General features: G+C 48.9%; 1 protein-coding gene across 1 annotated transcript; it reads left to right on the top strand.

Moving 5' to 3' along the window:
- Window positions 1–6,417: 6,417 nt before the first annotated feature.
- LOC101778210 lies at window positions 6,418–8,031 on the top strand. Its single transcript, XM_004978611.3, has one exon. The coding sequence runs from the start codon at window positions 6,418–6,420 to the stop codon at window positions 8,029–8,031; it is 1,614 nt and encodes a 537-aa protein (XP_004978668.3).
- Window positions 8,032–16,997: the final 8,966 nt, after the last annotated feature.

The raw sequence follows: 16,997 nt of genomic DNA on the forward strand, positions 1-16,997 counted from the left end.
GCCCCACCCAGCTCCATCCCCTCCTCTCCAACCCCGCTGTCGGCGGCCCACCCAGGTTCGCCCCTCCCCCGCCGCCGGCCAGCCCTAGCCCCGCCGGACTCCACCCCGCCCAGGCCCACCTCTCCCCCGCCGCCGGCCATCCCCGCCCCTGCCAACCTCCGGCCCACCGCTCCGCACCGCCTTCGCCGCCCCAACCAGCTCCGCCAATACTCTCCATTCTCGATCTATGTTTGTATGCTGCTAGATTTTGTGCATCTCAACACTAGCCAGTAGATAGTAGAGAGGAGGCCTACATCCAGGTTGGTTAATGTCCCGTCGCTCAATCCATCAATTTTTCAGATTTCCTTTTGATAAGAAATTGCCACCTCCATGTCTTTGGAGAAAATGCATCAAGCTTACTGCCTTCATTGCCATGACAAGGTCTTTGATGTCTTCCCTCATGCAGGCAGTGAGAAAATAGTGCTACGGTTAGTCAGGAGATTCCAAGCTAAGGCCCTTGATTTTACCCTTCTGTGTGGAATCTTGACCATTATGGACTTGGTACAATCTCTTCCATTCCTCAGCAGCAGTGAGGTGAGGTTGCTAGCATCTGGGAATACCCTCTGAACCTGTTCAATTAGATCAGGGGTGATCTCATCTCGCCTTGCTTATATCGTGCGAAATTGAGACAATTTTGCTACATTAGGCAGTAACATCTTGTGTGCCTTCACTTTTGTTATCTACACTAGTGTCAACCATTATTGTGCTCTAGAGTATAATTTTGTAGTATAATGACGCCAGGCAAACAATTCATTATTCTGCTTTGTAGTATAATTTTGTAGTATAAAGTGCGTATCTCTGGCTAGTTTTAGACTTTTGTTGATGGAAAATGAAAATTTCCAGCTCCTACATTCATATGTGACTGATTCTAGTAGCTATCAATCAGCGTATCTCTGTTTATTTTTAGATGACTAAAATGTTCACCTAGCCTTCAACTACAGGGCGTCTTTTATATATACTAGGATTGTGCCCTTGCGTTGGCACGGGCAATAACGTATTTATATTTCAATAAGCACAGCATCCAAGTAGACATCATGTACTAATCAGGTTCTAGCTATAGCGGAACAAAATGAAATAACAGTATAGTAGAAGGGACAATACCTCCTCAGTCATGATATCTCCAACCTTAGCAAGGTCCCTTAGAACTTTACAGTAGTAGGACCTTGCTTTCTAGAATATTGTTCAAGTTTCTTTTGACTATAAAGGGACACTACTATATCTTCGCATCTACCGATATTTTCCATTTAAAAGGAAAAGGAAACATCTAAGCATAATACATTTGAAATAGTAAGTTACAAGTGCAAGCACTAAGCAATAGTTTCTATCTTCCAAAATTTTACTCCCCGAGCTTCCAGATAACTAATTCTTAACCCCATCTAGTAGGAATTAGTTATATATATTTTTTTACCAAAAATTGATGCACAACTTGGTTAGATATAGCCCGATCTGTTTGAAGGTTATATAAGTGGCTGTAAATAATGGGTTGACTGTTGGCTATCTTTTTCTAATAATAAACTCAATGAAAGGGCTTTTCTTTCGCCTGATGATAGGGTGACAGGTGCCTAGTTTAGCTGTTTTTAATACCCATCCATTTTGCAGTCCTTAGTAAAAGATAATGGAAGATTCTAAATGCGGATGGTCTTTTTGCATCTATCACCTGATCATGTTTGGTTTGGTAATATTTTAGACATGTTTCGTTGGTATACATTTGGTTGTAGATGTATAGTGGCAGCCTATTTTGTTGCATAGTGGCAGTCTTTTACAACCACAGTGGCAGCCTATTTCGTTGCATAGTGGCAGCCTATTTTGTTGCTAAAGCTGCTCATCTTTAGCAAGAGTCAAAGTGTTCCAAATCTGAAACTCAACTAACATTCAGTGCGTGGGAACTGGGAAGTGGCAACTAATCATTGCTATATGCTAGTTTCCTGCAAAAATTAACTCCCTTTAAATTCTCTTCTCCCTTTTGACAGTAAATATTAATCTTCTTTTTTTCTCATTATTATTTACTTCCTGCATTAAAATATGACAATGTTTAGGATGCCTTTTAAATTTTTCTCACTTTATGTAGTCTGTTTACAGTAAATACGACTCTAGCTAAGGAGAGCATTGCTTGTGTGCCAAAAAAAGGAAACTTCCACAGGGGGCAGCACTGGCACACTCCTCTACATCATCATGGTCTCCACCTGAAGTCCGTCGCTACGAGCTGCGTACAACTCCTGCAAGACGCAAGCACAAGGAGGCAAGCATCAGTTCCATCTCATTTGTGCACTTTGTGATAAATGTTGATTCCTACCTTGTATGTTGTCATTACTACTGCGTGTGTGGCATACAAACCTTGTAGTTAGGAAGGCATATAATCCAAACTTGCACACAGATGGATGCAGGCCGTGCCAACTGGGATGATAACACTACAAAAATATTCCTTGACCTCTGTATTGATGAGAAGAATAAGCTCAACTACAACAAAAAGAGCCTAACCAAGCTAGATTGGCACAACCTGTATACAAATTTTAAACAACAGACGGGCAGGAAATATTCCTGCAAACAGCTTCAGAATAAATTTAATGCCTTTAAGAGGCAGTACAAGGATTGGAGAAAACTGAAGGACAAGAGTGGTACCGGGTGGAACAATAGTACCCGCACCATCGACTGCGATGATGAATGGTGGACAGCCCACTACTTTTTATCCTACTAATTACGACTTCCTATCATTTACCTTCTGCTTTGTATGATCCAACTTCGTTCTCCTCCCGGCATGTGTGTTTGCCCCAAGCTCCCTAAGACATGGGCAAATCAGCAAACGCGTTGCGTCCCACTCCATCGAGCCGGCACGTACAATAGTTTAGACAACAGCTGTCTATAAACTATGTCATGTTATACACAGACAGCTAAAAAGACAGCTTGTCTGCAAGCTATTTACTTCATTCGTTGAAATAATATATTTGATCTATGGGAGAATGAATAATATATTCAAATAAGTTGAATGAATCTCTGATCAATTCTATCTTTCCTTTCTCCTCTGGATCTCTAATCAAATCATTGCTCTGCTCACAGTCTACAACACGAATGCATGTAGTAATCAAAAGAGTACTCATGATAACACGAGCCAGCTCCCTCATAGGCATTTCCACGAACACATTGAGCACACCATCAAATCGACCAACGCAATCGGAGTTTCAAACCAACAGCTAGAGAAAATCATCAATCGAGCGGCGGTGTGCAGCCATCGTCGCCATGAGCAGTTGTAACCGCGCGGCCACATTGTCAATTTGTCATGGACAAAACACACTTCAAATCCTTGCACACAGCATTGAGCACACGGCTCGTGAATGTGGGCAAGTTCGAGAGGGGCTTCGGCTGCAACAACACGGCTCGTGAACGTGGGCAAGTTCGAGAGGGGCTTCGGCTGCAACAGTGGAGGTGACGAGGCGGCTTCCATGCCGGTGTCAGCGTCGTGCCGTGATTCCACTCCCCCGTCATCTTCTTCCTCGCCCGCGCACAGTAGGACCGGCTCAGCAACGACGACGAGGGCTTGCTCACCCGCACTCAACGCGCACACGCCCGCGCGAGGTTGACATCTAGCAGGACACCCCGATCCCCTTTCGTGTCGGCGGCAGAGACCTGCAGCGTGGCCTTCTTGAAGCAAGCGGAGGCGAGTTTGGTGAGGAGGCGACAGGAGATCGACGACGAGTTTCTCCAGGGAAGAGGAATTGGAAGATTCCCCATGTGCGGCTATGGAGACGACAGCTTGTTGCGCTTGCTGCCGCCATCAACTTCGTCAAGCTCTTCAACCTCGACATCTTCCGACGTCGGGCGCTTGCCGCGGAGGACCTCGTGTGAGAGGTACGTACGCCCATTCCGTTCTGCTCTGGGGCCGCGCGGCCCGAACTCCTCTGCTGCGGTGCCGCCACAGCTCCCCCATGGCCGACGCCGATGCTTTCCGCCCTGCCGATGACACGGCGGCCTTGCGCGTTTGCGCAACTGCGGCCGGATGCGCGCATCGGATCCACGCCGCCGTCGACGAGCCACAGCAGCTCCTACAACGCGGCCGGGGTGTGGGTGATTTGCGTTGGAGTACGAGCGCGAGCCGTAGATGAACGAGACGCCGGCAACTCTCTCTTTCTTCAATTAATGACCATCACGGAGGCTAATTCTGCTGACCTGGACACAAATAGACGGCAGCCGGCTATCCTTTGTACGTGGCCTAATCATCCGGCGTGTTGTGAGTCGGTGAACTCGTGAGTCGTGACCCATGGACAACACAAAGGTTCCAACTACATCTAGTACCCAGCTCTTTGTTCGTGGCTCGCTCGCTCGCTTGCCTAGCTAAGTCGCTATCTCCTAGCTCCGGCATGGCGGTATGGCAGGAAGCATCACGAAATAAACCGGCCCGTTCAGCAGAGGCTGGGTAGGAGGCGGAGGCCGGATGGGATGCGCGGGACCGATGGCGGCGCTCTCCTCATCGATCCCGCGGCCTTCTCCTTTCTCTCTCCTCGCCACGGCGACGCAGCACGCACTGGCAAGCAAGAAACCGCCGAGCTGAGGCGGCGACCCAGCTGGCCGGCCGGCCGGGACGGGCGCGCAACACCCATCCCTGTCGCGACGAAGCGCGTGCAGCAATGCAAACTCGACAAGGGATACCCAGAGGCCAGACCGCCAGAACATGCCGGCGCCGTCGTCGTGCCGTGGCGGCCGCGCGCGCCGCCATGCCTGACCGGCTTCACCGTCCAGGGGGCAGGGGGGACGGTATTTCATTTACCGTCCGGGCTGGAGTGCTCCTGAGCCGTCGGATGGCGTCTCCGCGGCTGGGATCGGATCTTCTGGATGGGGAGCGTTACCGCGTTGGTTTGGGCTGCGCCAAGTGAGGGCCCAGTTTCCTGAGCCCATTACCTCGCTGTGGGGCCCGTAGCCTCCTAGCGCATGCACCGCTGCCTCAGCGGCCGCCCTGGTTGCTTGCTCCGGCACTCGCCGCCGGCGCCCATCGTAAGAGTACTCCAGCGAGCCCTCAAGCCAAAGTCCCTATGGATCAAATGAGATTCTCTCTATTTGTTTAAAAGTCACAAAAATATCTCCAACTTCAGCAATAACATATGGATAGAGAGCTTTCTAGGGACCTCTCTAGGAATGGAGGGTGAAGAAGAGAATTTGGAGGCCTTCCAAAATGGGAAGTCCAATTTTTTTGAAAATGAGGATTCAAGTAGATGAGCTGCTGAAGTGTGTTTTTTCATTTAGTCCTCTAAACTTGAAGCAGAAGGACTGTTTAGGGCTCGACTAGTCACGGCAGCTCCCGGTAGGCGCGGAGCGTGATCAACGCCAGCGCGGTCGATGCACGACTGCTCCTGCAGGCTGCAGGCGTAGAGAAACAGAGCAGCACTGCAGGTCGTCATTCGTGTTCCACACAGCGAGGGATCGGGACGACGACGACCGATCGAGCCCGCGGGCAAGGAAGGCGGCGGCCGGCGAGGTGGCGGCGTCGGGCACCAGTACAGATGCGAGCTCTTTGGTAGTATAATACTACCAGGAGATGCTAATCACTGCACCTGTCAATTTGATAATAACGTTGCTGCTTGCCATCCCTGGCGTGAGTTTTGTGTATAAACAGGACTGATGAACGTCAAGGTAGTGGTCAGATTATGCCACACTTGTGTAGTCAAATACTCAAATAACGATCTAAACGTCAGACAGCCGAATTTGAAGACGTTCGAATGTTTGCAGGTAGCCCCGTACGGACGATGGATCATACTGGAGTAGCTGCTTAACTGCCGGAGAGTCGACACTTTTGTAGTTTGTACGATCCAGCTTCGTCCTCGTCCCGGCATGTGTCACTCGCTCGCTCGCTCGGAAAGCCTCCATCTCGAGACACCAGACGTCTTGCGTGTGTTTGCCTTTGCCATAACCCATAGGACATGAGCAAATCGCCAAATGCGCTGCTGCTGGCTGCGCCGATCATCGGAAGTGCCGCGCCGGCGAACTTTCCCGAGCCACGGCACCCGCACGGAGGCACGCCGGGTCCCGGACGACGCGCGCGCCCCCTTGCTTCTCACTCGTCTCCCGACCCACGGAATCCCGGCAAACCTGCCAATTTTTCTCCATCACCGCCGAATAATCCCTGGGCGATGCCGCAATTGCTGCTCGGTTTCAACTCCCAGCAGCCACCACACTGCTCGCCCCGTGACAGGGGAGGTGACACTCCCAATGCCAGTCCCCACTGCAGCTGCAGCTTTCCTATGCTCCTTGCCCACCCCACCAAAGCCGTTGGCGCGCAGATGCCTTTTGACCTCACGCGCGCCGCGTACATAACCCAACTGCCGCCCGGCCGGCCAGTCACTCGCCTCGCCGGGCGCCGTCTCGTGCCGCCGCGATCGACGAGCGGGGACGATGCGGAAGCTGCGCGAGCCGAGGGGCGGCGGGGAGAAGGTGGGCGTGCTGGCCTTCGAGGTGGCCGCGCTCATGTCGCGGGCCGCCGGCCTGTGGCGCGCGCTCGGGGACGCCGACCTCGCGCGCCTCCGCGCCGAGGCCATCCGCCTCGAGGGCGTGCGCCGCTTCGTCGCTGACGACGACGCCGCGCTCCTGGCCCTCGCGCTAGCCGAGAAGGCCGCCGCGTGCCGCGACCTCTCCCGCGCCGTGGCGCGGCTCTCGGCGCGCTGCGCCGACCCGCTCCTCCGCCGGTTCGACGCCCTATTCGCGGCCCTCGTCAAGGGCGGCGGACGCGCCTCCGACCCGCACGGGCTGCGGTACGCCACCGAGAAGAAGATGGACCGGAAGGCGCGCAAGATGCAGCGCCTGGTGCCCGCCACGGCGCACCTGCGCCACGAGCTCGACGTGCTCGCGGAGCTCGAGCAGGCCCTGCGCCGCGACAGCCGCGGCGGGCACCGCGCGGCGAACGGCGGAGGGGAAACCGCGCGCCGCGTGGCGCGGCAGAGGCAGGAGGTTGAGCGCCTCCGGGGGGCCTCCCTCTGGAACCGCAGCTTCGACTACGCCGTCCGGCTGCTCGCCAGGTCGCTCTTCACCATCGTGACGAGGATCACAGAGGTGTTCGACCTGGAGCCAACGAACATCTCAATCTCCTCCTCCATGGATGACGACTCCAACTCCAAGGTCTCGCGGCTTTCATGGAGCAGCTCGTTCGTGAGCAGCAGCATGCAGTCCATGGTGTACCCTTCCGACGTCGTGGCCGCGGACACTCCTCAGAGGATGCTGCGTGCAAGATCCAGCAAGACTACCAGCGGCAACGCTCGTCGGTTTCTCATGTCCAGGAGCAAAAGCTTGAGGCAGCAGCTCAAGTGGCCGGTGGCTGGCAGGCACCTCGTCGGCTGCGTGGTCATGGGGAGCAATTCTCCGATCAGAAACGGGTGGATACATGGCGACGCTGACCTTCCACTGAGCTTCAGCTACATATCCGCAGCCAGCAACGACGATTATTCCATCAGCATCAACTTCCAGCCCCAAACGGATCATCACACGAACGCGAGGCCTTCGACGTCCCTGTTCGAGTCCACGCACGACGTTCTGACCAACGCGCCGGCGACGTCCCTCGGCGGCGCCGCCCTGGCGCTGCACTACGCGAACCTCACCATGCTCATCGAGAAGCTCGCCGTCTCGCCTCACCACATCTGCTCCAACGAGAGGGACGACCTGTACGGCATGCTGACGGACAGGATCCGGGCGTCTCTCAAAGTGCGCCTCAAGCCGTTCGCCGCCATGAACACGCCCTGCGACCCCGTCCTGGCCGCCGAGTGGTCCGACACCGTGCAGAGGATTCTGGGGTGGCTGGCGCCGCTCGCCCACAACATGATCCGGTGGCAGGCCGAGAGGAACTTCGAGCAGCGGAACGTCGCGTCGAGCGACGGCGTCCTGCTTCTGCAGACGCTCCATTTCGCAGATCTGAGGAAGACTGAAGCTGCGGTGACCGAGCTGCTCGTTGGTCTGAATTACCTCTGGAGATTTGGGAGGGAGCTCGAAGCAAAGGCCAAAATGGAGTCAGCGGGTTAGCGGCAACTACGATGGTTCCCTGGGTGACATGTGTCAATATCATATCTGCAATTCCAGTTGTAGGAGGCTGTCAAGCGTCAACTGAACTGAACTAGATGATGAGCTTGGATATTAAACCAGCGATAGCATCTCCCAGAACACAACAACACCTTGCTAATTTTGCTCCGTCAACGATGCTCCCAAGGAACAGGCATCAATCAACAGCTCGTCAGCTTGGATGCTGCTATTTCTGTAGTCTGATCTGCATTTCTGATAGTTACTTCCACCATTCCATGTAAAGGTCTTTTATGTACTCTCTCCATTCTTAAATATATGATGCTGTTGACTTTTTTCATTCGTTTGACTATTCGTCTTTTCTAAAAATATTTTTGCAAATAAATAAACTTACAAGTTAAATTTAAAGTACATTTGATAATAAACATAATGATACACATTTTACTTTAGCTAACTTGTTCAATAGATATTGACGGTCAAAGTTGAAGTAAAAAATTAACGGTGCCATATATCTAAAAACGGAGGGAGTAGTTATGTACTAATAAAGGAGACACATCAGATTTGCAGTGCTTCAGGAACAATTTTTAAAATTATTTAAACACAACTGAAATCATTATGCTTGTATTTGTACATAATGCGTTTCGAGTGGCTTTGTCTCAGTGAACATCTGCAGTTGAATGTCGATTTACCAATTACTTCGCACTTAGCTGATTTACATTGTGTATTGATATTGTGCTGACGAACTAAACAGTTATATCCCCTAATATTCTTTTCTGGCAACTCTTGCCGATGATTTGAAGTAGTAGTTTAAAAAGCACCAAGATTTGGAGGTTAATCCAGCGGCATCCTTTTTTTGAGGTTAATCCAGCGGCATCCTTATAGAATTCAGTTTTCTTTGCATGCAAAGATTTATGTTTGCGAGGTGCTGAGCTGGGCAGATATGTAACAAGTAGATTAATCCGGCCTGAGCAGGCCCGGCCTCTTCTGGCCCAACTAGCATTGCAATCAGGCCCAACTCGATAATTCTGTCTGATAAGCTGTTAAGATGATGGGCCTTGGTATAGGTTTTCGGCCTGAAATGAATTAGACTTTTCCTTATTAGCCCGGTCCAACGCCATGCCTTGACCCAAACAAACAAAGAGGACCGAGGCACACAAATTTTCTTTTGCAGAAAATGACAGCGGAAGAAGTGAACATACCTTAACCCAAACCAAAGAACCAAAATAGCAGTTAGCCTTAAACTAAAAAAATAAACTTGTGCTTCAGCCTTCTCGAAGTTATGCCCTTGAAATAATCTCCCTTTATATTTGTCAACTTAAACAAAAATATTACTGTTGACACCAAAATGTGTTGACGCAAAATCCTGAAGGTGGTGGACCCTGCATCACCATACGAGGACCTGGGAGATCTGTTTAACTCCAGTGCAGAATCCAAATCCGCGCGCGTGGTGTGCGCGGGCGTGCCAGTCAGTTTGACCATTCAACTGACAAGGAGATGATAGTCGTTGTGAAGTCCGAGGCAACCGGCCGATCAGGCCGATATAATCCTAGCACAGTAGCGATAATGGTGCAACAAAATAAATCATGACAAATATATTAGCTGTGAAGCCGATTCCAGTACCTTGATGAATGTGAGTGATTCATCGGCCATCCAGCCGATTTAATATAATTTACAATAACCATCAGCCATACGGCCGATAGAAAACACGATGATGTTGAGTTATTGCTCCACCATAGCTAGAGCCACAAGCCGATGAGATCTAAGCTAACGTCACCACCAATACTTCTAGGTGAAACTACAGCGATGCGCCCGGTAGTTGCAGTCTAGAAATATTTAGCAGGACATTAATCTGAACCCCGCTAGCCGATGAATCCAATCATAACGGAACTTACTCCCAACAACACTCGAAGGATGGCCAAGATCAAGATGCAACAGGCTATTAAAAATAGATCTATCGTCTATTTCGATAGAATTAATAACAATTAATATGTCATAAACGGCAAGACGATAGAACAGATAAATATCAGCCGATGCAAGCTTAATCAAGGCGGGATAACTGGTGAATACCGTAGATCGAGACAGAAGCGATGCGCCGTAAGTCACAGATCCAAGATACTCGATAACTGGTAGATGAAACTAGACGAAACCACAGCGATGCGCCGGGTGGTTAAAGCCTAGAACACCTGGTGACGGAACTTGCAGCTCGCCGGAGATCGAGGTCGATGCAGCCCAGCTTGCTAGAAGGAACTCGTCGAGAAGCTACATTACTCCTACTCCTAATGCAATGGCGTGAAGCCGAAAAGGTAAATAGAAGATAAATGTGTTGTATATTGATCGTGTGATGATAATTATAATGGCCAGGACCCTTAATATTTATAGGGCGGATGGCCTTTGACGTTACATAAGTGGCATTTTAATCACGTGCAAGGCAAGTCACGTACACAATATTTTCTAATCAAAACTCTATCTCTAACTAACCCAACTCTATCTCTAATCAAGCTTATCCCTAACCAACTCTATCTCCAAAATATTTTATTCTATAAAACAACCTCCCGTACGTGCATGGCAGACTGTTGGAACTCTTGCCGTGTACATGTGTGCGTTGACTTCTTTAATCTTCTATTTTCTTGCTTTCTCTTTTTTCATGCACATGTTCCTGATCTCTACAGCCAGCTCGCAAATATCCTTAGTTAGGAGAGTTCGTCATTTTTTGCATTATCGGCCGATTCCTTCCTTTCACAGCATATTTCCAAATTTTGGTATTAACACAGGCCCCCCAGTTTCGGAGTATGAAGACTTCATGTTCCGAAACTAACTATAGAAGTCCGATAATTCGGTGTCAACACAGGCCCCCCAGTTTCAGAGTATGAAGGCTTCATATTCCGAAACTAATTATAGAAGTCCGATGCTTGCCTTTAGAGCCAATGACATCTGATTGCCATATTCAAAGCCACATCGACTCCTCTTGAAATATAAAGAACCCCATCGGCCTGATGCCTTGATCCCACTCTGAGCCGATAAATTCGCCGGCAGTAGAAACAGATTAGTCTGTTGACACCAAAACTTGGTGCAGTAACCAGCAAGCTTTTGTTGTCAACACAGGCCCCCAGTTTCGGAGTATGAAAATTTCATGCTTCGAAATTAATATCCGATACTATAAGCAGCCGATACTATTTTGCTTGAACCAATCAGCTGATGCAATTTTAACTTCATCGGACTAAAATATAGCAAAAATCCCATTAGCCGAAAACAAATCCATCAGCTGAAAACAAATTTCATCAGCTATTTGCCCTTCCGTGGTTTGGACATGCTAAGCTTATTGGAGCCCAAGACTCCATCAACTGAATAAAAAACTCCATTAGCTATTTATATGGCCAGCCGACATTATTAATTCCATCGGAAAAGGAATCGGCTATTGTATGGCCAGCAAGATAATTCCATCGGCCACTCTTCCTTTTCTTTATTTCTTATCCATCAGCGAATAAAAGAAAAGATTCCACTGCCAATGTCCTCTTGATCCGCTTCTCATTGGCTAAAAATTTTTTGCCGTCGGCCACTATGCCTGCTGATTATTTTCCATCGGCTGAAAAATATAGCATCGGCTGAAAAATCTTCTATCTCTCCCATCAGCTGTGGGAGAATATTAAATAGGCAGCCGATTCTTGAGCAGCCGATTCAACTCCTCCTTTTTTTTAATTCCAACTGGGTGATGCTTTTTGTTTTAACTAACCCGCCGATGCTTCCCTGCACTTTTTTTTTAACCAATACACCGATGTTTCTCTTCTATCGGTCGATTAGCCAATGCAATTTTCAATCCGCTAAATCAATTTTTTATCGACCTATGCCAACTTTTTTTCTTCTTATATTTTTTTTTCAATCGGCAATACCAATTTTCCATCGGCCGATGCCACTTGTTTTTCCTTTCTTTTCCCAATCGGCTGAACTAATTTTCCATCGGCCGATGCCACGTTTTTTTTTCTTTCAATTCCAACTAGCTGATGCTTAATCGGCCGATGCCTCTCTTTATGTTTTTTTCTTTTAATTCCAACATGCTGACGCTAATCAGCCGATGCCTCTCTTTTTTTTTAATTCCAACAAGCTGACGCTAATCGGCCGATGCCTCTCTTTGTTTTTTTTTCTAATTCCAACTGACCGATGCTAATCGGCCGATGCCTTTCTCTATAATCGGCTGCTGTATATTTTTTTTTAACCAATCCGCTGATGCTTCTCTTCAATCGGCCGATGAACTCGATACAGCTGTCGAATTACTTTTTTATCTGGATAAACATGTGAGTCTTACAACCGTGTCCCACCATCCTTATATGCTGGCGGCTTGAAGTAGGCCAGGCGCGCCGCGATCGCGGCGATACGAACGCGAGCAGGATGATCGGCGCGTCGTTGATGCCGAGCATGACACATTAGCCAATGGGGAGCGTGCAGTATGGTGTCAGCCTCGAGCTTGTATATCCTCTATCGGCTGCCCATCCTACCATAGAAAAGAAACATCCGATGAAGCATCAAGAGATAACCGGTCCCACTTTCCTCTTTCCAAATGAATTTCGATTAACTTATTTATCTCTTGTAGGTCTAAGATTCCCCTCCAAGCAGCTTCTTTTCTATCAGGCCTCCTTTTCTTTTGACGTAAGAGATTTCACTACTAGGGAGGAAAACAACTCTAGCCGATGTCAACCCGGCCACGTATTTTGCAAGCAAGCATCCTGAATATTTTAATAGCTGTTAGTCCCTTGTAATCTGAAACGAATATGTTTGCTTGCAATGAATTTCCTTTCCCATCATTACGCCTCCATAATTAGCTTGGCACTAAATCACCTGAATAGCATGCAGCCGATAGACATATCTTATCAGCTTCCAACATCAATATTGTAGTTTGATTCGTCCCACTGGGCGTGCCAAAATGTGTTGACGCAAAATCCTGAAGGTGGTGGACCCTGTATCACCACATGAGGACCTGGGAGATCTGTTTAACTCCAGTGCAGAATCCAAATCGGCGCGCGTGGTGTGCGCGGGCGTGCCAGTCAGTTTGACCATTCAACTGACAAGGAGATAATAGTCGTTGTGAAGTCCGAGGCAACCGGCCGATCAGGCCGATATAATCCTAGCACAGTAGCGATAATGGTGCAACAAAATAAATCATGACAAATATATTAGCTGTGAAGCCGATTCCAGTACCTTGATGAATGTGAGTGATTCATCGGCCATCCAGCCGATTTAATATAATTTACAATAACCATCAGCCATACGGCCGATAGAAAACACGATGATGTTGAGTTGTTGCTCCACCATAGCTAGAGCCACAAGCCGATGAGATCTAAGCTAACGTCACCACCAATACTTCTAGGTGAAACCACAGCGATGCGCCCGGTAGTTGCAGTCTAGAAATATTTAGCAGGACATTAATCTGAACCCCGCTAGCCGATGAATCCAATCATAACGGAACTTACTCCCAACAACACTCGAAGGATGGCCAAGATCAAGATGCAACAGGCTATTAAAAATAGATCTATCGTCTATTCCGATAGAATTAATAACAATTAATATGTCGTAAACAGCAAGACGATAGAACAGATAAATATCAGCCAATGCAAGCTTAATCAAGGCGGGATAACTGGTGAATACCGTAGATCGAGACAGAAGCGATGCGCCGTAAGTCACAGATCCAAGATACTCGATAACTGGTAGATGAAACTAGACGAAACCACAGCGATGCGCCGGGTGGTTAAAGCCTAGAACACCTGGTGACGGAACTTGCAGCTCGCCTGTAACACTCAAAATTTCAATAATTCAAATTAATTAAAATTTGCTCAAATTAAGGTGTCATTTAAATTCTAGGCATTTAATTTCATTTTCCTTAATTCAATTAATTCATCATAGGAATTATTTGTGCATTCATGCTGGTGCATTTATTTTGATTGCTTGAGTTTGAATCAAAGTTTGAATTTTGAATTTCCAAATTTGAATTCAAATTTCCAAAACCATTTTCTATTTCCCTTTCTCTTTCTTTTTCTTCTTCTTCACCTGGGCCGCATCCTCCTTCTCCCTCCCTTTCTTCTTCTGCTTGCGGCCCAGCATCACCCGCGCCCCTTCCTCTTTCGGCCCGGCCGCATCACCTCCACCGGCCTGCTCCATCGCCCGCCGGCCCCCTCCTCCTTTTCTCCTTGCGGCCCAGCTCGCCCGCCCGCGCTCCTTCCCGCGGCCCAGCACCCCGCCTCCTCTTTTCTTCCGCTCGGTCTGCTCCGCTCGCCGCTCGCCTTTTTTTCCTCCGCGGCCCACGAGCGCGTGCGCCGGCCCATGACGCCGCCCGGCCTGCCTAACGCCCGCTACCGCCGACAGGTGGGGCCGCCATCGTCTCCCACCTCCGGCCGAACTCCTCCCGCAACCGCCGCGCGCCGTCTCCGCCGCGGACTCCCTCCGCTCCGCCTCCTTCGGAGGGGTTTAAACCCCGGGGCCTCTATCTCCAAGCCCCTATAAAAGCCGCCGCCTCCTCCCGGTCTCCTCCGCCCAAAACCAGCGCCGCAGCTCCCCGAAACCCTAGCCGCCCGAGCTCCTAGCGCCGCCGCCTCTTCCCCGCCGTCGTTCGCTGCCTCCGGTGAGCACCCGTCGACGAGGACACCCAAAACGGGATCGCCGTGTTCCCCTCTTTCTTCTGGTGTAACCCGCGCATCAAACGGTGCCCCGGAGCGCCGTTTCGGTCGACTCCGGCGACCCGCCGCCGCTCGCCGTCGCGCGCCGCCGCCCGCCGTCGCCGGTTTTCCTTTTTCCGCCGCCGCCCGCGAGTCGTCGTCGACCGCAGCCGTCGGATCAAGATCCGACGGTCAATCGCGAGTCAAATCAGACCGCGTACCGGTCAACTGCGTCGCGCCGCGCCGCTTTTGCACTTAAGCCCCCGTCTTCTCCGCAAATCAACCCGCGGTCCAGATCGCGTTGAAAATAATTACAGATCTGCCCTCACATTTTTCGGTTTAACCCTTGAGCTTTCCAGAAATCAACCCGCCGTCCGGGTTTGTTGTTTTTACGTGTCAGACCCTCGGTTTATACGCATAATTACGTATAAGCCCTCGGTTTTCGCGGATAGGCCCTGAAAGTTTTGTTTTTCTCACAGAAAAGTCCCTGGATCTTGTTTTAATCATATCTTTTGCATCTTAACTCCGTTTTTCGCGTTCTTTATATCCACGTGTTCGTTTTAAAGCGTAGATCATCTTTTCAAGATTGTTTTCTCTGTTTGACTATGTTTGGTGTACTGTTTTCTTACTTTTTGCCCATGTTTGCTTGTATGTGCTCGTGTGACGTGTGTAGACGCCCCGCAGTTCGAGGGAGTTGCCGATCAAGCCTTCGAGGAGTACGAACAGCAGGAGCAAGGCCAAGAAGGCAAGTCGTGTCCTTGATCACTACCTTTTTGTCCTATACACCTTTACTTTCTCATACTCAACATTTATGCTATGCACATGTTAAGATTAAATTGATGGGTCCCAATTAAGGTTCGCCTAGATTGATTTACCTTTGCCTTGACCAACCGGTTTACTTTATGTTGGGTAGCTCATGCTTAGTGCTTACTGGGTATATGGTGGTTTAACTAAACACAAAGCTTAATCTTGCTTTACTTCTGTTATACCTTTCATTAAGACAAGATCATTATTTGTTAATCGGAACATGGAGAACCACCCAGGAAAACAGTGCTACCACAAGACTAAATGGCTCTGGTCTTGGCTGATTAATTAGAAACCTTAGTCTGGGGTGACCTTACTCGTGATGAGGCAAGAGGGGGGACTGAGTCGTTGCATTTTACCTGGGATGGGTGGTGCACGCCAGACACCGAAACCTTAGCGGGTTACCACTGACTAATGAATCTTTGTAAAGGCCTCGTAGCGTCCCTATGCAATCACACCTCGGAAGTGTGGTATGGTGCCTTGCAAACACCGCATGGTTGGGTCCAAAGTTCTTATGAACTTTTACGCGACTTGTGGGTAAAGATGTGCCACCTCTGCAGAGTCTTAAACTGATCGATCAGCCGTGCTCACGGTTAAGAGCGGCCTGGACCCTCACATGATAATATTATCGGAAGATGGATTTAACTTGTTATCATTTCATGCATATGTTGTTGCTTTATTTATGTTCATGTTTAATTTCGGGTGGTATGAACTTATACTTAGTTAATTGCTAATAAAATTTGAACAACTTAATTAAAAGCGAATGCTATTTATGCCTTAGCCATACCTTGAATTAGCCTTACACTACACTTTTCCCCACGACTTGTTGAGTACCAACCATAAGTGTACTCACCCTTGCAAAACCGCTGTTCAGACCAAGTTAATTGGGAAGAGGAGTACTTCCACGACTTCGAGGAGTTCTAGGCGTACGTTTCTTCAGTCAGCTGCCTGTGGAGTCGTCGTCATCTTTGGAGTTCCGCTGCGTAATAATTAGACTTTGTGGTTTATGTGAGACATTCGGTCATGTAATAATGGTTAATACTCTCTTTATTCGATTTAGCACTGTCTTTGCTATTCACTATTGTCGTACATGTGTGTAACTTGATCCTGGCGCACATGTATTTAATGCACTTGATTTTGTCCTTAAAATCGGGTGTGACAAAAGTGGTACCAGAGCCGTGTTGACTGTAGGACGTTAGCCTAGTTAGAAAATGGTCGTATTTAAGGATTATAATAATCTAGTAGCCATTCCTACCTTTCTTAATTTAAATCTACTTAATTATTCTTAAACTTGATTTGTCTCATCCTTATTGCTATTTTATTATCTAGCTTTGTTCAAAATTTTATTCTAAAAATTTCTTCTTTCTTTCTGTTAGATGGCTCGCACCCGGTTGACCGCACGCAAGAGCACCCGTCCGCCGCGTCATGGCATCGCGCCGTCGCATGCCCCCATGGATCCTTGGGACGAGGAAGAAGAGGAAGAGATCTTCCAGCATCCGGGGGATGACTCTGACGAGGACGCCGTGA

Source organism: Setaria italica, chromosome VIII (genome assembly GCF_000263155.2).
Source record: "Setaria italica strain Yugu1 chromosome VIII, Setaria_italica_v2.0, whole genome shotgun sequence".
Classification (NCBI taxonomy): domain Eukaryota; kingdom Viridiplantae; phylum Streptophyta; class Magnoliopsida; order Poales; family Poaceae; genus Setaria; species Setaria italica.